This window comes from Salminus brasiliensis, chromosome 1 (assembly GCF_030463535.1).
Source record: "Salminus brasiliensis chromosome 1, fSalBra1.hap2, whole genome shotgun sequence".
In the NCBI taxonomy this organism is placed as follows: Eukaryota; Metazoa; Chordata; class Actinopteri; order Characiformes; family Bryconidae; genus Salminus; species Salminus brasiliensis.
Window position 1 is genome coordinate 19,762,170 of NC_132878.1, and position 25,743 is coordinate 19,787,912.

General features: G+C 38.6%; 1 protein-coding gene across 1 annotated transcript in view; it reads right to left on the minus strand.

Moving 5' to 3' along the window:
• Positions 1 to 25,743, minus strand: part of LOC140550270 (carboxyl-terminal PDZ ligand of neuronal nitric oxide synthase protein) — a 72,897-nt gene that overhangs the window by 15,043 nt on the left and 32,111 nt on the right. The window contains exons 3-10 of the mRNA XM_072674160.1: positions 23,172 to 23,264; positions 22,628 to 22,686; positions 21,129 to 21,237; positions 19,529 to 19,682; positions 18,549 to 18,694; positions 8,451 to 8,597; positions 5,605 to 5,770; positions 2,508 to 2,766 (exon numbers count right to left, since the gene is read on the minus strand). Coding sequence (XP_072530261.1) covers positions 2,508 to 2,766; positions 5,605 to 5,770; positions 8,451 to 8,597; positions 18,549 to 18,694; positions 19,529 to 19,682; positions 21,129 to 21,237; positions 22,628 to 22,686; positions 23,172 to 23,264 — 1,133 coding nt within the window. The remainder of the gene's footprint in view (positions 1 to 2,507; positions 2,767 to 5,604; positions 5,771 to 8,450; positions 8,598 to 18,548; positions 18,695 to 19,528; positions 19,683 to 21,128; positions 21,238 to 22,627; positions 22,687 to 23,171; positions 23,265 to 25,743) is intronic.

Here is a 25,743-nt window from a genome sequence, read left to right on the forward strand (position 1 = left end):
TGATCTGACACTGACGTTCCTTGAGCTTAAAGTTCACCTTTAATCTCTTTAGAAGTTTTTCTGGGCTCTTTTGTTACCATTCGTATTATTCGTCTCTTTGATTTGTCATCAATTTTCCTCCTGCGGCCACATCCAGGGAGGTTGGCTACAGTCCCATGGACCTTACATTTCTGAATAATATGTGCAACTGTAGTCACAGGAACATCAAGCTGCTTGGAGATGGTCTTATAACCTTTATCTTTAACATGCGTGTCTAGAATGTTCTTTCTAATCTCCTGAGACAACTTTTTCCTTCGCTTCCTCTGGTCCATGTTAAGTGTGAGACACACCATGTCACCAAACAGCACAGTGACTACCTGTAGTCCTATGTATAGGCCCACTGACTGATTACAAGATTGTAGACACCTGTGATGCTAATTAGTGGACATACACCCTGATTATTTTCAGGGGTACCATCATTTTTGTCCAGGCCCGTTTAATGAGTTTAATTTTTAATTAAATAAATTTTAATTTAAATAATTCTGTTGAAGCATGGTTCAAAATCAATGTCGGATTTCCATTCGTTCATTTTCATAGAATTTTGATTTATTATTAATTTGGTCAGATTCAAGTTATTTCTGTGACCATTGTGGGTTTTTCTTTCATTAACCATGGTGTACCAACAACTGTGTCCACGTGTGTATGTACAAATGGGACATAACCAGAATGAGCTAAATACGATCAGACAAGGTAGAACAGAATGTCATCATAAAAAAAAAAAAAAACACTTTTCCACAACACTTCACGTTGACTAGGTTCTAAAATAGAGGAAGGGCCACTCAGACAGCTGATATTGTTCAAGGTGTTCACCAATTAGAAGACTATGTGAAGTTTAATCTAAAAAATGTAAGAGGGAAAAAAAGGATGGCACACAAAGCATGCAAGCACAAAAAAGAAGGTAGTTTCTAAATACCTTAGTATGTAAGTAAACATTAAACAAAAAACTCAAGCTACTTATGACAGATGAGACATAGCAGTGTGTGGGAGCTGTAAATTGAAGGTCAAAATCAGTAAGGCTGACTGCTAAGAATTTTGTTGCGCATCAGACAGCACAAAGTAGAGTTTATGGCTGTTACTTGTTTTTATATATCATTTAAACCAGTTAATAATTATTAAAGCTCACTCTTATATTTGTCTTTCTTACATATTTTATGTCATTTTTCAATATGACCACTACAACTGGTTCAGTATGTTGCACAGTAAGATGACTGTAGTGTTAGAGGTCTTGCCCAAGGACTCTATGTGGAGTTGCATGGTGGGCATGCCCAGCTAACCCTTGTATGTAATGGCGAAGGCAGTGTTGTTACCCAATGAACTACTTTACTTGCGTGGGCAGCTGTGGTCTAAAGATTAGAGAAGTGGACCTGGGACCAGAAAACTACTCTTACTCTTTAGGTAGTCTTTAGGTGGTCTAGTGCTTGGTCATAAACACACCCACCCAGGTCAGAATGTTGGATAAACACCACCCACCTCATCCCAACAAAGTGGGTGCTGGGGGGCTTATACCCCTCTATCCCATGCCTGGCATTAGGCATGGTGCCAAGAGGTTCATGTTTATCTGTTCCAGAGACTCCTATTCGGTTGGCAATACTTCTGTACAGGGATTAGACAAGCAGTGCATATGGTAGGCAATTCTGATTAAATGGACAATGAGTACAAGAACAAGAAGTGTCTAAATAATAAACAGTATTTCAGTCTTATCCTTTCCAAAATACTGCAAACATGCTTCAAATATGAGCCAAAGTTCTGTAAGCTGTGACCAGCTTGAGGCACACAAGCTTAAAACCTGCTCTCTGTTTTCCTCTGGTCTCAGTCTTTGTCTTTTTGTCTTGCGTTTGTTTTGACCTGCTCTGCTCCACAAACCCATGCTTTTATTTTGTGCAGATGGAGGGTCTTAAGTTTCAGAAAGCTGAGCTGCTATTGGATATGAATCAGTTCGGCAGGAAGTGGTAAACATTTACACACACAGAGAGAAAGACACAGAGTACGCACACACAGTCTGTTCATGCATACAGAGTGTGTGCCTATGCTAATGCTTGGAAAGAAATAAGACAGCCACTACTAAATCATAACAAACATGTACATATACAAAAACACAGACCTAAAGGACCCTGCCCTCACACTTTACATATGTCTGTTGTTCTTTCATTCACTCTATCCTTCTTTCCTTTTTTCTTGTTTATATGAACCAGACTTGAGGTTCTTCTCTCTGCCAGAACATCTGTTCTCCTGCTCTCTCCCTGTCCACTTGTGTTTTCGTTCAGTGTCAGGCTAAATTTCTCTTTGGGCTCTCAGCTTGAAGTAACCACTTGCTTGTGAATATTTGTGTACAGTTAGTACGTTGCTATAGAGACTGTTGAATATGCCTGTTGGACACGTCGGGCAAGAGTGCTAATGAAATAAAGAACCTCAGTGTATGATAAATAAACTCAAGTGTTTGCATGTGCATGAGTGGAAATCTCACGCACCGTTTGTCCAGGGCAGATGAATTCGATCCCTGCTCACTTCCTGCGTCCGCTGGCTTGCCATTGACTGTGGCGGGTCCTCCCATTTTGAGCAGGTTGAGGTAGGACTCTGCACAGTCCAACGTGTGGGTAATTGGAGGGCAGTTTTCAGTCTGTCCAGCTGGTGTGGAGGTCTTTGGCTGGCCTGAGCTGGGTGTGTAGTGGTTCTTCAGGTTGAGGGAGAGAGAGCGGGCTGAAACACTTCTCCACGGTGACTCTTCATCTGAAGGACAGAAGACATTTACAATAACTAAATGTATAAGTGCTCATCCACAAACAATATGCAGTGTTACTAATGTAGCTCTTAAAAGGCACAGTTACCATTGCTGATAACATATGTTTTGCAAGTATAGTCCACATCTATTGTGTTCTTGTGAGGGGGGGAATCCAGGAAACTTGGGCTGGAGTTTTGGGGTGGCTTGGTGGTGAGTGTAGAAGAGCTGGGCCCCCCAAAGGTGAGATTAGTAAGGGGAAGACAGGATGTTGGGTAACAAGGGTAAAATGAGAGTGCAGAGTATATGTTGATGAGGAGTTGGGGTGTGGTCCATCCCCCAAAATTTGGATTTGACTACATTCAGCGACAACAGTGTTAGTGAGGTCAGCTTGTTGGATCATACCCAACAGCCCAACTCATCCCAGAATTATTGGGTGGAGCACCGTCAGTCCATAGGACTACAGTTCAATGTTAGGGGGCTTTATACCCCTCTAGCCCACGCCTGGCATTATACATGATGCCAAAAGGTTCCTGTGTATCTGCTCCACAAAGTCTGTTGGCAATACTTCTCTACAGAGACTGGACAAGCCGTGTGTTTATTTGATCTGTGTCAGCAATGGGAGCAAATGAAAATAGCTGAATGCATGCAACATGGGCCAACCCCCAAAATTATGCCATGTCATAGCATAATATGAATAAGTTAGTCGATATTAATAATTTCTCATTAGTAACTCATTAAAACACGCTCAGGAATTATGTTGAAAGTGTGGATTCTAACCTTTTATTGTGGAATTGTAAAAAATAACTATTTTATAATTGAACTGATGAAAAGGTATCGCTGAGAACATGGTCTAGTTACCGCTGTTATCACATTTCTGTTATCACTGACATTAAAATAAACAGAAAATAGTTGGAAGTGCAGACTTCCAACTATTAGAACCTGCTGATACAGAAAGCAAATGTTATAGAATTCTGTGCTATTAATTACAGGCATTAAAACTCATGATATATGAAAAAGGAGTGAAACAGGTCAGAACCAAACCCCAGTAATGGGCTTTAGCAGCACTCTTCCTAAAAGAAGAACTTTTAAAACATAAAATAAAAAAGCATTGCTGTTCAACATCTATGCAAATTCAGGTCACGTCCATAAAATCTTTTAAGACCACAAATCTTTCATAACTAAGAGACTAAGTCTAAAAACATGGCCCACTGTTTGTGCTCTACTGGCTCAGTAATGGCACATAGTGCTTGCCCCCCAGTGATTTCCACTTCCAATGTAATCTGATGGACATTCAATTTCTAATACTAAACACTAGCTGAAGATACTATATTTTTTCCATTCACCAAAATGAAACCAACTTCAGTGCTCATTAAATGTGTCTTTCTTTTTATGTTTCAGTAACTTTATCTTAGTTCTGATTGGCCCATAACAACAAATAATGGTGGGGAAATAATGAGCTTGGGCTGGTGCTGTGTGTACATGGAAAGAGGGATTCCCTGTAAAACCCACTCCCAAATCTCAAAATAACAACATATTTATCAGGGAAAGTGGCGCATGCCAGCAAAAGGAATTATGTAAGTGTACATGTATGAATTATGCAACAGCATAATACTAAGGCAAAATAAAACAAATAAAACAAAAAACTTTTACTTCTAAGAGTTAAAAAAAAATCAAACTTCTGTTTATGTCCAAATGTGCACCTACTCAGAAAACATAAAATATTAATTCTCCAAGAGCTAAGTGAGAAACACACACATGCGCACACACACTTTCTCAAACAGCGTTTGGCTGCAGGCCCAGTGTTGATGCACTGGTGGACTCTGTGTAGCAAATTAGTGGAGACAGACAGCCTCCATAACACTATTACACCCCAGCCAAAAAAAATGATGTGTCAAACATGTATGTGTGAACTCACATCTGTGAGTGTAATTAAATCTAGGCTAATCTCTCTCTGTCTCGCTCACTCACTCCATCTCTTTCTGCTAAGATCTTAAACACAAACAGAATGCTGAACATTCCCCTTACTTCAGTTGAGTCAGTTGACTGACCTCTGCTTGAAGCTTAGCTTTGTGCTACCTTGTAGCTAACCATTACAGAGATATAGAAGGACAAAAAGGACGGATATGAAGAACGGTGTGCTTTGATACCTGCGTAATGTTCTCATTGATGTGTGTACAGGCCCACTTCAGGGATGCCCTACTGCTGACACAGCTTATGTATACAAAGTGTACAGAACATGATTTGCATTCTGAGATAAGCACAGTCCAAAACATACATTCTGACATCATGGGGACATTTTGTTTGTCCTCCTGAAAAACTGAGCAACCTAAGCAAAAATGGTTTCTTTATAGTACTAAAAAGGATTTTTTTGAATAGTAACAATAGTAGACCTCTTTTTGGTGCAATACCATTTAGAAAAGGTTTTTCGCAGAGCCATCTACAGGAGTTTTTTTTTTTTTATTTGAAGGTGCATTTAAATGTTTTTTTGAGGTGTGATCCATAAAGAACCACTGCCTTCAACAAAGCTTTAAGTCAAAAGCAACATTATATAGCAACTGTACATTAAAATAGCAGCTTTTTAATCATTTTTATAGTACACTGACAATAGAGGGGAGAGCATCTCTACCACTCCAGCCTGGTAGTAGGGATGGTTTTGGATTTGAGGCAAAGAGAGTTGTAAACATTTTAGGTGTGTTTTAACAATAATAATGCTAATAATACCAAAACTGTCATCTTTATGGTCACTGACACCATGGTGGGAATTTTACATACTATAAGCTATATAGCTAACTATAGAGACCTATCTATAAACTATAGTAATACAGAGGTTGAACAGAAAACCTTACACTGTGTAGTGCCATTAACTCTGGACTCCAGCTCACTGACATGTTTGACCAGCAGTGCTATGTGCTGCAGTAGGTCTCGATTCTGCAGCAGCAGTTGGTGGGTCCTAGCCTGGGCCTCCATCCTAGCAGCAGTTTCTGCTGCCATCTGGTCCTTAAGGAGCTGCACCTGAAGAGGGGGAGACCAATGAGGCGAGAATAAGGATTAGAGGTTGGCCTACTGGGTCTGGGGGATGGAGCACCTCCCTGCATGCTCCCTTCTGTGTGAGTCTACATATAAACGAGTAGAAGCTGTTGAAAAAAAGGAGCAAGTGAACTTAAGTGTTAAAATATTCACCCAGTTCACCAAGTGTCTACAACAATTTTCAGCACTGCTACTGAATAAAACATAAGATCCTTTTTCAGAATGTGAGTTTTGTCCTTTTAACATCGACTGCTTCAGATAGATCACACTATTAATATATATAAATATATATACACTTTTTTTTTATTGCTTCCCAGCATGTCGTGACATTTGCAAGGTAGGCGATTGTGTGTGTATATCTGTGTGTGTGTCAGGAGAGTACAGTTTATGAATATTTGACAGAAACGGTTTCCATGCAGCATAATGGAGCAGCTGGACATTGCTGTTGAATCCCAGCAGGCAAAGGATCTGAGAGTAAATTCTATTACTCCCCCCTCTGAAGCGAACATTACATTTATGACCATAATCATAATGTCAATGTGCATTACTTCAAACAAGGCCAGATGAGATGGCCCAGTTATATTCAGAGATGTTTTCCCAACCTTAACACATTATGAGACCACGCTGTAGTTTTCTATATACCTTAGAAAAGCACATTGCTTTATAACGTCCATATAGTTCAATTTAAAAATCGTAAAATGTTTTGAATGGGCATCTTGGAAAACCTCTCCAATAGGGAGATCAATAGCATTGGGCGTCTGATTAAGTTTCGATATGGAGCAAAAGCACTCCCTAGTGGTGCTACAGTAAAAAAACCCTCAACATTAGTGCTGTAGGAGACTGGCTAGAATATCTACTACTTGATTTTGGCAGAAGCAGTTAGCTTGTTAAGTTTCATGGTAAAATAACCTACTTAAAAATATTTATTTAATATTATACAAATTAAGCAACCACTGAAAAAATTATTATGAAAACCTTTCTTTCATTTCTTTAATATGGGGTCATCAAGTCCCTGTGCGTCAATCAATCAATAAATGTGAATGAAATAAATAAATGTGGCTCCCAAATAGATCAGGGGTTCAGCCATTTGCCCTATTATTAGAAGATCATTAGGTTTAATTCCCAGTGATGCCATAACCATCTGTGTCCAAGAGACTCAGACAGTATAAATGTCCTCGCACTCTTTGGATGGGTTGGATGGTCCCCCCCATCACACAGTCACCCCATCAACAGAACTGTGTTCAATTGTCCGATAACGTGATAGCTAAAAAAAAAGATGTGGTTGGCTGGCTTCTTGTCACTCGGAGGAAGCACATGCTAGTCCTCACCCTCACAGCACTCAAAATCAACTTGTGTTACGTAATATTTTAATGCTGTCACTCGCATTACAACTTGTAAAATAACGGAAGTACTACATGCTCCTTTTCTAGTTGTAAACAGCATGCTCAATTTTGTCTGGAGTATTGCAAGCCAGTGTTTTGTTTAAGATGGTGGTCCTAAAGAGGTTAACATAGGGGAATCAATGGACAGTGATGGAAAACACAAATCCATAGCAAATCTGATAACAGATTGTTGAGAATAGCTCTTTTATAACATCTCCACTCAAATGATATCCTGCTTATAAGTAAACTATGTGACCTGCACAGAGCTTAAGGGTAACATGCACCCTTTATATCAGCAGGTCTCCTGCCCTCTTTTGAAAAAGGCATGTTAGGAAGTCGCTAACATTCATGCTGAGGCGGGGCTTAGTTAGAAGAAGGGATGGTAGAACAGACCCAATCGCAGGGTTTTTTTTTTTTTTGCACATTGCCATGGTCACCAGTGGGAGCACTAAAATATAGAAGGCTGCCGCCCACCACTACGTAGTGGAGGGAAAATTCCCCTCTATTTCATTATCAATTGAGGTAGAGTTTATTGTGGCAGATTTTATTGACAAATCACTTGTTTAACACACAAAAAAACCTTTTACACTGTTGAAAGAAATACTGTTTTGGTTAATTAGATCCCAATTACTTATGTCTACAATTACTTTTAAGTCAGCTTTTTACTTCAGCTTCTAAATGTGGCCTACAAGAAAAATGTGAATATGTTTGTAGAAACAAATAGCATTTACTTGCTCTTTTAAAAATAATCTCTCACCTGAGCAGCTGGCTGGCAGCTCACTGTACAGCCCGGAGGCAAATGTATGAAACATTGCATGATCATTAGCTACTAAAATGTGCAAAAAAACATGTATATCGCTTCTCAGCTTCAAAATGGTGAAGCAGAGAAACAGCTGTTAGGTGTTTGTAAAGTTGTTGTTTGTCTTTTTTATGTCTGATGTTGTCTTGCAAATTTGGTTACAGGGCAGCGTGTTTATGATAGACAGGGACTGCTGAGCCCATCTGAGACCAGAACTGATTGACTGTGAGGATGATTGCTGCAGTTTCTTTCGAGATGGAGCTGATTGTAGCAAAAATAGACTATGAAACACTTTGAGATAAAGCATAGACAACTCTCAGATAGGAATAGATGGGATTTTAATCAGCATTTAGGAAAGTTGAAGGTGAGGAAACCAATCAAGCTAATTTTCAGTGTCAAATTAAAACCAGTCTAAAATGCGTGTGTGTGTGTGTGTGTGTGTGAGAGAGAGAGAGAGAGAGAAAGAGAGACTGTCGAGTCTTACCTGTGCCACAGCAACTTGGGCTTGCTGTTGCTGTTGAAGTAACTGCTGCTGCAGTAATTGCAGGTGGTGGTGGGTAGCCAATGGTGTGAGAGACGGAGAGCAAGGGCTGCTGGAAGATAAAGTGTAGAGAGACACACCCTCCAAATCCTACAGAGAGACAGATAGTGGATGGACTGTTATTGAGGGTGGATATACTGGTGTTGAAATATGTAGATGTGGTATAGAATTGGAACACATTGTCAACAGATTCACAGCTTGACAGCAATGGTTTCATGAGACTGGATTTAGATTATTAGACCATCCGTGATAGTAAAAAGTTAAATGCAAAGTTCAATATAATCAAAATAGAGATCATTAAACTCTTGGCTTTAGAACTGTCATGGCTTGCAGAAGCATTCGATCAGATCCCAAGCCAGAGGGAAAAGACAGTAGAGAACGTGGCAGCTGGGAGAACTGAATGATGCCAAAAACTGCTCCCGTTTTCAAAGGGCAGACTGAAATACTGCAGTGAGCGACTGACAACACTGGAGGTAAACGAGGCCGCCATAAACATTACAGGAAATGATGATGTTCATCTAAAAAAAAAAAAAACTTTTAAACTGTTAAAAGTAATTGTAGACATAAGTAATTGTGATCTAATTAACCAAAACAGTATTTCTTTCAAGTCAGCTTTTTACTTCAGCTTCTAAATGTGGCCTGTTGGTACAGCTTGTGTGGGACTGACTATTCATAATTAAACAAAACAAATAAATAACTGTCATAAGTTTATTACATTTAGAAAGCATTTCAATTGACATATTTGTTTAACTCTAAATTAACCTTTGCCTACTCAGTGGTAATGTTGAAATACCGCCGACACTTCATTTGGAGTGGTCCTTTTTAAATGAAATAAACACTCATCAGACTCTCAGTAACATATCAACAACACAGCGCTGCTGTCCAATGGCAAACATGTATCTCCATGTTGGTCCTTTGTTTACTGATCATTTGAACACTGTAGCTGCTCTGTACACTGTGTATGCGTTGACTGTATGACTGTATTCATCTGGATGAACAGACCAACAGAAATGCTCTAAATTACTTGTTTTACTTTGACTTTCTTTCAAAATGAAGAATTTTGACTTCAACATTAAGTCACCCTTTTGAAGAAACATGGTTAATTTGGACAGTGATGATATCAGTGATGCAGCAGCAGTGAGTTGAAGCATCTGGATACATTCAGTAGATTATTAAGAGACTTTCATTCAACTGCATACATACAGTTTGTTCTTAATCTGCTGAATTCAGATGTTTTCACTACACTTCACTGAGCTCATATCTGTAGATGTTGACCTGATAAATCACTGATCTAACAGATCTGGATTAAGATAAGATTAACAGGCCAGGGTGAGGGTTAGAATTGGGTTTTGAGTTGAGGTTACAATTAGAATTAGGACCAGGATGAGAGTTGGTATTAGGTTTTGGGTTGAGGTTAAGGTTAGGATTAGGGCCAGGATCAGGGTCAGTTAGGTTTTGGGTAAGGCTGTCTTAGGTTTTGCTTAATGGAAGTAACATATTAAATCTACTTCATGCAACATCAACAGTAAATCAACCTAATGCATTTAATGCATCAGCAGAACATCTTTAGGATATTTACCTATTTATGTATTCCGATGCTTCACTGCTGCTACTGTACTGATATGTTACAAATTATATGCTACTGATACTCTGTTAAGAGTTTATTAATCATTTACAAAGAAGCACTCGCAAATAAAGTGGTTATATTGGTAAACAAATTAGTCATTAGAGTGCCACTGAGCACTTCCACATAAGCAAATGTCTATAAATTATGTTTTTTTCCCCATGAATCATCTGGCAATGGAAAATATGAAATGTGATATGCATGAGGGATCTACTAACCATCATTATCACAGAAACGAAATTGAATTCAGTTAATATTGTTGCGTATCACAATACCATAGTAACCTCACGGAAGGCACTTCTCACAGCACTATTTGACTTTTCTCAATTTCACACGTTTCTAAAATTAATTTCTTTATGCTCCACTGATGTGCATGTTATATTGCTCTTGTACTGCTGTAAAGAAGCTTATGTTCAATGTCATTCTATCAAACATAAAAATGTGAACAGTTAATACGGATGTCCAGATCCTAGTAGATCAGTATAGAGGCCGATCCAGGCATAAGTTATTGCATGAATATCGCCTATGTTAGGCGAAAGTTAAAGTGTGGACGTCTGCAAGCTGGAACTATTTTACAGTGGAAACATAAAAAATTACTATCTGCAGTTTTGGCAGTATTTAAGGAACCCATTTGTCCTCCATATAAAATGTGAGCATATAAAATGTGAGCACACAGCTTTTACATGGCTAATTATTTTCTGATAATTTTCGTTATGCTGCCAAATCATGTACGAAACTATTGCCATGTCTTTCACTTACAAAAAAACATAAAAACAGTATTAAGTCAAATGCCCTGTTTAACTACTGTCTGTATCTCACAAACCTTTTTCAGGTTATAAACATGCACTGAACAGCACACTCCATTTGAAGAGAACAAAGAAGGTTAATGCATACATAGCACATTCACAAAAATAGTCCATAAAAAGATAAGCCTATTCACAGTTAATTCAACTAAGCATATACGAAAAATATGGAGCATTTTATAGCAGCACTTACAGCAAAAACTGGGAGCCAAATGATCAGGGAGGTCAACTGAACTGTTATTAAAGACGTTATAAAAGAAACTTATTTTTAGTACTCTACAAAGAGAAAATCAGTTATCTACAAAGATCAACATAAAGATCGTCTTGAATCCCTATTGACCAATACATATTATTGCACTGAAAAAATTTAAATGAGACATCCCTTGTTGATTAAATTAATATAAGCAACATATGCAGCTCCCCAAACAGTGTGTGTATCTAGATATTTGCATTTCTGCACAGCCTTAAAAGAAAAAAAGGAAGAAAATTAGCCAAATTACTAACAATAAAAAGTAATTAAGTGTAAGTGAATGAAATGAATTTTCATATAGTAACAGCAAAAAGACCAAAGTCTTCAAAAGTGTGCCACTTAACGAGAGCTACCGTCATGCTATTTAAATATGAAAATTCTAACCCCTGCACCTTTAAGGAGATCATTAAAGTATGCGTGCACACACACACACACACACACACAAAAACCCTGGAAGAAACTCATTTTCTCTAAGTAGCTTTAGCCTGCCTGCTTCGCTTGGGGATGACAGGCCTCTTGGGAACTCAAAATGCACTTCCCCATTTCCAGTACAACACTTTACAGAGAATTAAAGTAATTATTTTCCCCCTCAGGCCTGTCAAAAACACCTGTCAGAAACCTGAAGATAATTCTTCTTCAGAATTTGTGTTCTGCTCAATATGGATGGTAGCTAGCAGCAATATAAATATATGGCCTGTATGGACAGATGGCTACTAAAGTACGAAATGCCCAAACAATAACCCCATATTTTCATAAATCACAATTCATACAGCCTAAAATAGATGATAAAAGCTTTTAGTCCAAACAGTGTGCATTTCCAAACGCATTTAGAACATCAAACCATCAGGGCAGGGTTTCCCAGAAGCATCATAGCACAAAAGAGGATTCTGATATGGTAGAGCAAGCACAGCACTGAACACTCTCTTTACCAGCTAGAATAGAATTTTTCCCTTTAAACCACCCATTCGTAGTAGCGTTAACATTGGTCCCAACACTAAGAGGTTATGGACTTAACATGACTCCTCTGACATACACACATGGACAAAATTGTTGGTACCCCTCGATTAATGAAAGAAAAACCCACAATGGTCACAGAAATAACTTGAATCTGACAAAAGTAATAATAAATAAAAATACTATGACAATTAACCAGTGAAAGTCAGACATTGATTTTGAACCATGCAAAGGTAAACTCATAAAACAGGCCTGGACAGAAATGATGGTACCCTTGACTTAATATTTTGTTGCACAACCTTTTGAGGCAATCAAGTGATTCCTGTAACTGTCAATTCTGCACCTCTCAGCAGGTATTTTGGCCCACTCCTCATGTGCAAACTGCTCCAGTTGTCTCTGGTTTGAAATGTGCCTTTTCCAGACGGCATGTTTCAGCTCCTTCCAAAGATGCTCAATAGGATTTAGGTCAGGGCTCATAGAAGGCCACTTCAGAATAGTCCAATGTTTTCCTCTTAGTCATTCTTGGGTGTTTTTAGCTGTGTTTTCGGTCATCATCCTGTTGCAAGACCAATGACCTGCGACCGAGACCAAGCTTTCTGACACTGGGCAGCACATTTCTCTCTAGAATCCCTTGATAGTCTTGAGATGTCATTGTACCCTGCACAGATTCAAGACACCCTGTGCCAGATGCAGCAAAGCAGCCCCAGAACATAACAGAGCCTCCTCCATGTTTCACAGTGGGGACAGTGTTCTTTTCTTGATATGCTTCATTTTTCTGACACTGGTGTTCCTTGAGCTTGAAGTTCACCTTTAATCTCTTTTAGTTTTTCTGAGCTCTTTTGTTACCATTCGTATTATCCGTCTCTTTGATTTGTCATCAATTGTCCTCCTGCGGCCACGTCCAGGGAGGTTAGCTACAGCTATGGATCTTAAATTTCTGAATAATATGTGCAACTGTTGTCACATGAACATCAAGCTGCTTGGAGATGGTCTTATAACCTTTACCTTTTTCTTTCTAATCTCCTGAGACAACTTTTTATTTCGCTTCCTCTAATCCATGTTGAGTGTGGTACACACCATGTTACCAAACAGCACATTGACTACCTGTAGCCCTATATATAGGCCCAATAACTGATTACAAGATTGTAGACACCTGTGATGCTAATTGGACACACCTTGATTTAACAAGTCCCTTTGGTCACATTATTTTCAGGGGCACCATCATTTTCGTCCAGGCCTGTTTAATGAGTTTACTTATTATTACTTTTATCAGATTCAAGTTATTTCTGTGACCATTGTGGGTTTTTCTTTCATTAACCAAGGGGTACCAACAATTTTGTCCACGTGTGTATGCAAAGCCAGCCACCACCTGTTTTTGAACTGCCACTGACGAAGTATTGTTGGGCAACCGTCACGCTCGGAGGAAAGTGCCAAGCCCCCAGCTCCACTGCACCAGTCAAAATTTTTCAAAACAATTTCCAAGGCTTGTATATATACCACAGAGCAAATGCCACACAACTGTGGACACCCTCAACCATCAAGTCAACAATTCTACCCAAAAGACTCCTTACTGACTGATCAAAACTTACACACTTATACAAAGCATTCCTCAACTAACCTTTTAATGATGTAATGATATATAAGAGGCCAGCTGCAAGATGGATCCACAAACCTGTCCACATCTGACGCTGTAGCACAGCAAATGTCAATAGGTATGAATGAATGCCAAACTGGATAGTATTAGTGGCTGAAAATACGCAAAAACAAGCAAAAACATGCAATCTGTACAGCTTAATGAATTAACTTCACCATCTTATTGTTTCTTTTTTATATTCTATGAAACTCCAGGTTTCCAAAGTTTCCCAGAATGTGTGAGAACATATGACTATTTTAATCTTGTGTTTATGAATCCTTATTTTAAGAAGCCGTGGAACTCAGATTTGAGAGATACGAGCATGACAGAATGATGATAAAATGCCTTACAAGAAGCAAACAGTGCAGAATCACCATGAATTCTATTCATAGACTGTACCTTTAAATAGGATGACTAATAATAATAATAATAATAATACTTGCCATATTTGGTTGGTGGTTGGTGTGGCGCAACAGATAACACCACCACCTACCATTGCGTTACAACAACACCATATGGGAGACCAGGGTTCGATTCCCGGTCTGGGTGACTATGCTGCGCTACACCAATAAGAGTCCCTGGGCAAGACTCCTAACACTACATTGGCCCACCCCTGTAATACGAGGAACCTTGTAAGTCGCTCTGGATAAGAGCGTCTGCTAAATGCCATAAATGTAAATGTAAATATTTGGGACAGTGAAGGAGCCAGTGTGAAGTAGCACATATTGTGTAAGTAAGACAATATTCCAATTATTTTATTTATGAACCTGTAAACAAACAAAAAAACTCTCCAGGACTTACACAGCTCCACTAACTTTCTGTGAGCAAATTCCCCTTATCCAAGATGGATGCAGTAAATCGTGAGATATTAATCCAAAATCAATAGGTTTGTAATTTCCCAAATTTTATTTAGGCTGAAGTGAGGTTCTCCCTGCTTTTACCTAAAGAGCTTTTCATCGAACATATTGGAGACACTCCTGTTACGGGCAGCGAGTCAAAGTCCTATACATTAGTTGTTTAGATCATATTCTTTACTTCAGGAGCAAGGGAGGAAAGAGCTTCAACAAAATGTGTCCTCACATGATCACTCACACTGCATCAGAAATTACCTCTCTCCAGCGCTCATTGTCGTGACTAGTCAGACTGTGCCCATTTATGTGTTTTGGTGGAGTGGCTTTGGTATTATTTAAAAAAAAAAACATGCTTACGCTTACTGTTCTTTTTTTTTACAAAATGACCTATTCCAGTTTGAAGGAAATCCATGTCAATAAGAATTTTTTTTGGCCAATTTACACCTGGTTTAAAAAAACATCACCATTGAAAATGTTTCAAAATCTAATTGAATAAGTCAAAAAGTAGTCACACTTCCAATTTCTTCTATATTTCTATGTACAAACTTTTCACTGTTTACAAGATCCGCCCTTTAAATGAATATGCATTTTCCATTCAGATGCTCCATAAACTGTGTGTTAAACCAGTTTTGTACTTGGAATGTGGGTGGAATGTGAATTTGCACCTAAACTGCCACCTAAAGTGCCAAAAGCTTAGTACATCAGACTCTTAAAAATACTCATTTCCTCTGTTACCTGCAACAGCTCACGGCATCCACTAGAGGGTACCAAAAGCTCAAATAACACTAGCTTTCTCTGTAAAGCAGTGTTTTCCACCAACCACGGACCTGGAGTGTACCAGCCTTGCATATACTGGTCTACCTCCACCTGATTTAGCTAATTAACAAAGCCTTTCTGAGTGGGAGGTTTAGAGCAGGAAAACACTGCAAATGTGCAGAACAAGGCTGCTGAGGAACACAGAGAAGAGGAACGACGGAAAGTACCCCAACAAGGATAAATCGAGGAAAATATAAAAAGAAGAGGGGAAAAGCAGCAAGATAGGGATCTATTTCTGGTTGTCAGAGCAGAATATATCGGCCCGTTTTTTAAAAATTTTTTTATGAATCATTAATCAGTTGAGTAATACCTCCCCATTCTTGTCCTTCTGCCTTTCTGTGTCATTTCACCCATCCCTTCCTAAGTCTTTCTCCCTATTTTGCCAAACGGCTAAAATCCAGATACCAATTACCAAAATCCATCCATCCGTTTCTCTCTCCTCTTATCTCTCTAAAGCCGAGTCTCGCAGAGCAGTACTGCAAGGCTCGTTTCCAAAGGCACAAGGCATATTCCGGGCTATGGGATTAGGTGGACTCCCTCCAAAGCCAAACAACGTTCAGTGTCTTTGTGTCCTGCTGCTTTCATCTTCGCACTTCAAGAGGAGGACAAAAAGCTACAATGGCTCCTCTACCTCTAGTCACAGACCTCAGGAAAAAAAAGGAACAAGAATTCTGAGGTTCAGTTCTCTGTCTCGTTATCTACTGGTCGAGACATGTGTATTACATTTTTTTCAGTGTAGCGGCCCTACAAAATACTGATACACTGCTTCCCACACATTCTTCTCTGCTGTTAATACATTTTTTTCTTCTCCTATCTAGGGATGTGCATTCAGGAAAAAAAAAATATTCGCAGTATTCACAAGAGGTAATGAGGATATATCTAGGTAATCAAAGTTAATATTGGGGTTGAGGTTTAGTCTTCTGGTTGATAGAACTGGTGTAACAAACAGTATTCAAACACTGATCTTTAACCAAATCACTGTTAACCCAATACTGAAGAGTATCTCTCTGCTCCACACTAGGACTGCAACAAACAACTATTTTTAATAATCTATAAATTACTAAAATGCAAAATCGATTTTTCCAATTATGAATCACCAATTAAATTTTGTATCCATCAGCTTTAAAATTTAGCTTGAGATTGTTTTAAGCATATTCTAACTAACAATGAAAACAACAAAGATTGATATCTCATTCAGAAATTCACTGTTTTAATGAACTTCCCTGCCAAAATAAAAGATAAATAAGACTCCAATCCAATAAGACTCTAAATTCAAAACCAGGGATGTGCAAAGTAACAGCAATAACATATAATAAAACTAAATCAGTTTTTCCATTTCTCCATTTATTGAAGAGTATTATGTGTTACTGCCATATTAGTATTAGTGACTTTTATTTTGACACGGTTCTGTTCACGTATCTTTTCTTTCATTCCATTCCACATTATCAGTTAATAGTGGAGTCTTTATAGTTCTGAGGTTGACATTACTGAAGATTTTTCCTGTTTACACTCAGCCCGTGGCCATTTCAGACTCCTCACACAAATATAACTCTTCTCTCCACTCACACACGCCTTATAGCTCTAGTTGCTCAATGTTTACAAACTGTAACAGTTTTATTCACACGCTCTGTTCATGTGACAGACATCTGCTCAGTCTGTTTTTCACTGCAGCTCTGCCTCCAGACTGAGGAAATGTTACTATAAAACTAACAGTAATAGTAACTGTTCATAGTTAGCGTGAGAAACATGCGTGATGACCACCAACTTAATGATTATTAAATAAGCTGCCATCTTAATTTAATACCAACTGTGAATTTCAGTCGACCCAGTCGATTAGTCGTTGTTGTTGTTCCTACTTTAAACAAAAACAAGACAAAAACTGCACACACACACAACACAGTTGCATTCGAGCATTCAAGCATATGAGCAATCCTCTTCTCTTGTTAGTTTATAACAAAAAAAACTATTCATTAGCAGCACTGTTTTCATTTTAAATGAAGAGTGATGACAGCATTTAGAGATCATGTTACTTAATATAATTAAAGACTATTTTTCCTGCTGCATAAAGAGATGGCTGTGATGCCAGGTGAAAACACTAACATCCATTTATCACAGCTCTCAGGATTGTGAAACCGGTCATTTCCAATCCCTGAGGGATATTAACTACACATCAAACAGACCACCAATTTAATTTTCTGCCAGGGACTTCACATGTAATGGATGAATCTGAAATGAAAGCTGGGCATGAAGTAGACCTACCTGGCTGGGCTGAGGTAGCTTCTAATAATTTGAGGCTTGGAAGCTTTGGAGAGGGCTAGAGCTGTATAATCCAGCGAAGCTAACATGGATGAGAAAACGAGGCTTCAGGAGCGGCATGCTGGGTTTGCTGATGTAAGGGTAGCTACATTCTGCAGGTCTGCCTGCTGAAAATGACTGCTACGGCATGGTTTACTGCTCAGTTGAGCAAGTTTAATTAGCTAGGTCTTGTTGCAACGGTTGGCTAGGTTTAGGGCTGACATGCTAACAGCTGTTGTCAGTCTTGATGTTAGCTACAACACAGCCTGCCTTATTAGCTGGCAAGTGCTTGCAAAGAAAGGTTTTGGTGGTAGACAAAGGTTCACTGCAGTCCCATGACTTGAAGTAGCCCAAGTTGGCTGAGCAGCTAAACTGTCCTCATCTCATCTGAGCTGTATGATTTTGCTTTTGCTTCTGTCATTGTTAAGCAGCTGAGGCCAGACATGTAGTTCATAAAAGCCTCTCTAACATTTCAGGGCAGGAAAATTGCATGTTTACGTGCCTGAGGAGAGATAACGCCATCAAAGAACAACCTGAGGCACTGAGGCAGTGAGGTTAAATGGAGGATGATGAAAGGTGGGAGGAAATAAGAGACAGAAGGCCTCCACTGAAGGGCAGATTGCATTTTGTGGCAGCCTTGTCTTTAAATGTCATCACGTTTGCAGTTGACATGAGATTTCAGAATGCCATCTGTTTGGCTAAATAGCGTAGAAGAACTTGTCACTATGTGCTTCTTATACTCTGTCAAAAACAGTCGGCACCCATGCTCAAGATATATATATATATATAATCTTGTTATAAATAGACATTCTCACCTGCAGGGTCTGTCCTGGCTTGACCATGTTGAGATCTGAAAGGCTCTGAAGGATTTCATTCATAGCCTGTTCACACACATCGGCAGACTGAGACGCTGTCCCCACAACTATGACATCATCCTGCTCAGCTCCAGGCAGCTGGCGGTCTATGAGAAATATCAATAGGGTAGTGGTTAGAGCACTGGGATACTGATCACAGGGGTGAAGGTTTGATACCCCAGCCCTCTAAGGTGCCACTGTTGGGCTTTTGAGCAAGGCCCCTATCCTTTCTGATCCAAGAGCACTTTAGAATGGCTGAGATATGAGAAGAGAAGAATTTAACTGGATAGTACATGTGGATACAACAACTGGATAGCTGGATAGTACAACTGGATAATAAATGAAAAGACTTGTTATTGTTATTATTATTATTATTATATTATATATAAAGATATATAGTCAGTATTGATTATATAAGTAATCAAACATCTGAAGATTATTCTGACAAGTTAAGACTTTAAAAGTCTAAATGGGTTCTATATATTTTGTAAGAGAGGCCATTAGGGGAGGTATCATTATTATTATTAGTATGCAAATGATTAGGAAAGGTATGAAATAGTGAATTTTAACTGATGCAAGTCATTAACTTTAATTTACTAATCATGCCCTTGCTAGTTTGATCTAAATAAAAATACATAGCTATTAAAACACACTCTCAGCTGATTCATTTGCACAGCTGCCCACCCCCACTTGATTTTATTTATTATTATTTGCCATTCTAGCCATTCTCTTGTACTGAAGAATTTGTTGAGGTGAACCTATTCAGACATCACCCGATTAATACCTCCTCTGCAGGTTTTAGACTTAAGACTGACCTCTCGGTGTCATCACAGTGGTTCTATGTTATAAAACCTTGGCAACTGGGAAAAAGCCTATTTTTTCTTAGTTTCAGACCATATGACTATATGTTATTATTAAGAGGTCTTATGTTCATGCCTCACCTTCATTTGTGGCCTCCTCCGCAGACTTATCACTCTCTCCATCTGCAGGGCTGTCTAGCTGTCCGTCCCCATTCTGCTCAGCATGCTGCAGACTCAGCTTATGGCACACCTCAAAGGCTTGTCCCACCGTCCTCACAATACGCATAGCCTGGGTCTGACACAAACAATTTTGTGCTAATTTGCCATAAGAAGTTAAACTGAGTTGAAGGGATGTAATATTTCGGGTAACAAATAACATTGTAGCACAATAATATATAAAAAAAACAATAAAGAATCCAAAAATGAGCAAAACACCAAAAGTAATATATTATTGTAAATGAAATGGAAAAATTGAGGGTCGATGCAAATATGTGCTTTTTTGATGGATAAACATTTATAAAATCAATCTGCATCAGCATTATTCTTATATATTTGTTAGTCTTTTACTTTTCTTTACTTTCTATACTTAGTGTTTTTCTTTTACTTAACCTTAGTGTACTTAGTGTAAAACATGTACGTGACAAAACTTTGAATGTGAACTTGGCCATTACAGATAAATGTAACGTCTTTGTTTCTGTGGGGTAAAATGCATGTATCTTAGGTCAGTCACCTAAAGTCTCCAAAATGTATTGCTCTGGCGTATTATAAGTATACAAATCATCAAATATCAATTTAAAAATGTTGCTCAAATCTAAACATGTATCTGGTGATACATTTTTATGCACTTATCTGCCAATATCAATATGACTTCAATATCACTATAGATTTAGGGTATAGATAGGGGTTTTGTGCAATGTCATTGCAGAGATGCACGCACAACCAAGGGCAGAAAGCAACAGAAAGCAGCAATCTTCACACTTGTGAGCACAAATGACAAGGAGAGGTTGTGCAGTAGACTACACCAACCGAAAAGAAGACATTTAATATGCTGATGGGATCACATCACATGCCAAAAATCATAGAAGATGAAAGATGAAACAAACAGAAAAAAATGAAAAACAAAAAAACAGATCCAACTCTGGGACTGTATTTTATTATTGAGTAAACAAGACTTCAATATTCTATGCGATATCTATGTTGTTTACAGCAGTAGATTAACATTATTATCTAGTTTCCAAAGCATTTTTGCCCCCGGCTGCACGCACACCTAGTAATGTTTGTAAACAGGAAACTACATACTTTCTTGAAATATTGTTAAACCTCCAATGACCTGATAACAGGTTTGCATTATCCTACCAAAAAAATCTTACTGTTTAAATATTACAGTCTTCAAATAATGCCTTTCAATGTACAACTGGTTGAGGTTGGTGCAGGTTTTATGGTGGGTTACACAGTACACAGCACACACCTGCTGCCAGTGTTACGAATAAAAACTAATAAACAAATTAATACAGAGGTCATGGAGCAAGAGAAGAAAGAAAGGCAGATATAAAGCACTGAGAAATGAAAAGAACAACTTGACATAGTCAAGCCCCCTTCACAAGTTCTCATAAGCTTCCATGTGATCAAAGTGAAAATCTAGTTCAATTATAATAATATGATCAGACCTGAGACATGAGAAGCAGAAGGAAAAAAGACAGGGGCCACCACATCTCTTTAAAGTTTCAGAAGCCAAACCCACCTTCTTTTTAGACTTGAAGACGTTGCATCTGAAAGTGTTGCTGGATCCGTCTCTGGCAATGTAGCTAAAAATCTTCAGATCCTGAGAGTCATGTGACACGTAGAAGATCCTGAGAGATTTAGAGCACAAGACAGTGACTAAGAACCTGGGTGGGTGATATGCAAATATGTTAGACACCAATTCGCCAAAACATTATACCACACCTGGCCGCATGCCACCAGAACAGCTCCCTCTAGAATAGCTCACACAAGACCTCTGAAGGTGTTTCGTGATATCTAGCACTAAGATGTTAGAGCAGATCATGTCCTGTAAGTAGTAAGGTTGAGCCACCACAAAATGAAGTTGTTCCAGTACATCCTACAGGTAAACAGTTGACGCATACCTTACAGTTCACGTAATGCAGAAGAAAACAGGACTCACTGAGCCAGGCAAACTTCTTCCATTGCTTCAGGTCCAGTTTTAATGCAATGTCAACTGTAGTTGCTTTTGACAGTGGACAGCGGTTAGAGCATGGCTACTCAGACAAGCAACATTTGTTGTGACACATTCCTCTTCTACATTTTATTAAGCATTCCTGTACCAATGTAGCTCTTCTGTCAGCCTGGCCCAAATGGGGCCAATGTCAGTCAGTAATTCCACTGCTAACTTGGAGAAGACTTGCCTTTTTTGAGATGCTCCAACCTAATTGTCTGCCCATAATATTTAGGCAGTTGTCAAAGCTGTTGATCTGTTTACTCACTGCATCTGAGTGGTCATAATGTTTTAGCTCATCAGTGTAAACACACTTTCCAGACGTACATATTGCCATTTTACATCATGTCCGGTCCTACTTATGAAACCTTAATAAACAAAATTATAGATGCCATTAAGTTTTTAATTATTACATTTTTGTAATAATTTTGTGATCTTATAAAGCAGAGCTCATTCATTCAATGCATCCTTCACCAAAGCACTGAAGACATCTTAAAAGAAAAAGTCTAAATGATCCCTATATACAATGTTCAATGCTGTTAAAAGGGAACAGTTGTAAATACAGGGAAATGACTTGGTTATAGTTTTAGGTTAACAGAAGGCCAAAGCATAAAACCACACTCAACATGCACTCAAACCCTGTGATCTGTGATACTAGGATTCTGGACTGACAAGGCTTTATAGCTTGCAGATACCTCTGAAAGCACTGTAGCTGTATTGATCTACAACACCTCAAGCAGTGTGTCTTCCCCACTAAGCAGAGTGCTCAATAAGGAAGTGCCACAAAAAAATCCACAATTTTCTACAAGCTGCTTTCTGCTTATTTTAGCACATTGAGGAGAGGCAGTTGTAGCTGGGTTCTCTCTAGAATAAACTATATGTAACCACCTGTAGTTTAGAGCAAAAATCAGACAAAACAGAAGAGTAACAAAAAGTAACAGCTGTTCAAAATGTGTATCAACACGAAGGTAGATCAACTCAAACTTGCGGTCAACAGGAAACAGTTATTTCAATTAATATAGACTGACCTGTATATAGGGTCATGCATCACCAGCATTTTACTTTCATCCCATGTCCACTCTTTTCTCTGTGTGAACGAAAGATCAGGGTTGAACAAAGGGTTAGATGTGGCTAATAATGCCCATGTGTTGGCATAATGCCCACTAGGCTATTTTAATAAAAGACTTAAAGAAAAGAAATACAAAGGCTGTGTCCCAATTGCATACTAATTACTAATAATAACTGTTATTATTAAAATATGTAGTAAATAATACAGATAAATGTATACTCAAATATCCACGATGAATACTCAAAACCAGACCATTTTTTGAGAGTGGCTTCGATGTACACTATTATTCCACAATTCAATGCGAAATGGAAAGGGAGGAGTTATGCACATCTGCAGCAGTGGCGTTTATCGGCATAGCAACACTTAATTACCTCCTGTTAATACAAACATGCCAGATCTGCACTATTAAAATTAGTATATAGTCCATACCTATAGTATATAGTATTAGTGTGTAACATGCAACTGGGACACAGCCAAAGATGAAACAAGAATGCACAACCTACCTTCTGTTTCTTGCGAAGTATGACTTTTACTCCATCCACTGAGACCACCATGCTCACTTTCTTTTTCTTGATGTTCTTTGCCTTGAATTCGTACTGCAAGCAGAAATGGCAAACACTAATTATAGGCATAACCGTTTTAATACTTCTTTGAACACAAAGCAATCTTTAAACCATAAAAGGCCTAAACCCTCTACCAATAGTGGGGCAATAGTGGGCCTACGTTAGAATGTCGGCTAATTCTGAACTGAAATCACTACAATCTGTAAACACTTTTTAGTCTTAATAGATAGTTTTAACTATTAACTACTATCCCACTGTTATAAATTAGGAACAGCTCTATGCATGTAGTTACAGATTGGTAATCCTTAGGGTGAAATACATAAGTTACAGAGTAGAAGTAGTTAATAGTTTTTGGCTGTTTTATTTGATAATTATTCACAAATACATACACTAAAGTAATAAGAACAGACATGTAATGTATTTCAGCTGTGTTGTTCAGAATTTCAAATATTTTGAGAGGTTTCTTTCTGATCTTTTGTTGACCTGATCATTATAATAATGTTCCTTGAATGCTCTGTCATTTGCATTAGCATTGCCTGATTACTTCTCCTGCTAAAGTGGAGAGGCAGAGGAGGCAGAGGCTTTGGATTTTCTCCAAGGATCTCAGTAGATCAATGTCATCTGCTAAGCAGGCCAAACTCGAGCATTTTGGGAAGCACTGATGCCATTTGCAATTCAGTTCAAGAAGGCACACCTCCCAATTTCGTCTACTGCTTTCTATACTCATTTGAGAAATTTCATAACATAGAAATTGAATATTTTGTGGGCATACAGTATACCTTGACTGCTTATTAATGTCTGGCATTAGAGGAGCAACAGTAAGACAGTTTCACTGCTTATGCCTGGCCATAAGCCAGCTTTCTACTCTAATCTTGACCTTTATCTCTTTCATTGTTCTCTAACCCCTTTAGAGTGTCCCTTGTTTAATTGCTATATTAGCCATAAACTAATTGTGTTGGGTAAAAACATCTCCTGTGGAATCCTACACTACCTTAACACTCACTTTATGGTCAAAAGTACTGGGACACTTGTTTATTTGTTGTTTTCACCGAAATTAAAGGCATTAAAAAAAGTTCATCCTGTTTTTGTTGGAGTAACTGTCTCCACTGTCCAGGAAAGGCTTTCTACTAGATTCTGCAGTACATTGTAGTGTAATGATTTGATAGCTTTCAGCAACAAGATTTAGCGTTAGTGAGGTCAGGATGTTGGATGATCACCACCCTACCTCATCCCCAACTCCCCAACTCATCCTAAAGGTATTGGATGGAGTACCATCTTTCCACAGTGCACAGTTCCACTGCTAAATGCTGAGAGACTTTATAGAGAGACATCATTAATGAGGAGACCGGCCACTGTTTACAGACAAAGTCCTGCCTTCTAACAAAATGAGTCAATCAGCTTGCTGGTTACGCCGAGAGTGGAGTCTTGTCTATTAGGACTTTGTTTATATCGCTCTAGTACATGCTTGGCATTAGACATGGTGCCAATACATTCATGTTCATCTTTTCCAGAGAGTCCTATTCTATTGGCAATACTTGTTTACAGGGACTAGACAAGCTGTGTGTGTGCGCATTTGCACATCTGTGTCAGCAATGAGTGTGATTTAATGTAGGCGAATGCATTCATTAAAAGGGGTGTTCACAAATATTTGGATGTATAGTGTATTTTTGTTTATATGTCACATTTAAATATTCCAAATCATCTTACAAATGAGTAAACACACAATAAATGATCAATCCATTTATTGAAGATAAAGACTTTTTCAAAACCTATCTCACCCATGAGAAAAAGTAATTGCCCCTTGGCAACTAAATCAACCAGTTAACCAAATTCGACTGACAAGTGGGTTCAAATGTCCTAGCCTCACCCAGGCATGATTACTGCCAAACCTATTGAATCTAAACATTACTTAAATAGAGTCTGTCTGGCCATATATGCCACGGTCTAAAGAGATTCAAATACAGAAACAAAACAAAGTCAATGAAATCTACCAGTCTGTAAAGGGTTACAAGGCCATTGCTGAGGCTCTGAGACTCCAGTGAACCACAAATGCAGCAAACCTTGAACAGTGGTAAATCTTCCCTATAGTGGCCAGCCTACAAAACAGTTCACCAAGAACACAACGAAGACTCATTCAGAAGGTCACAAAAAACACAAAATCTAAAGACATCTAAAGAACTGCAGACATTAACTCTCTCTGTTAAGAAAGGAGCTTTCAGATAGCTTTCTTACATTTGAGTCATGTCTTAAAACCCAGTGTTCTCACAACTAAGAATGATTCGTCAACTTGTTCATCTCCAACTGACTCCCATTCGAATGACTCTCATTTTAGCCTTGTGTGTCAGAACATGGGGTTCTCTGAGCAATCACTGAATCACTTTCAGGAGACGAATCATTTTCTGCTGGAAGGGTAAAGGTATTCATTATTGAAGTCAGGTCCTCACATGAACCGTGCCAGGCTCTCTCCTTCAAAGGCATACAATGCTGATCTGTCTATCTTTTATAAGCTGGA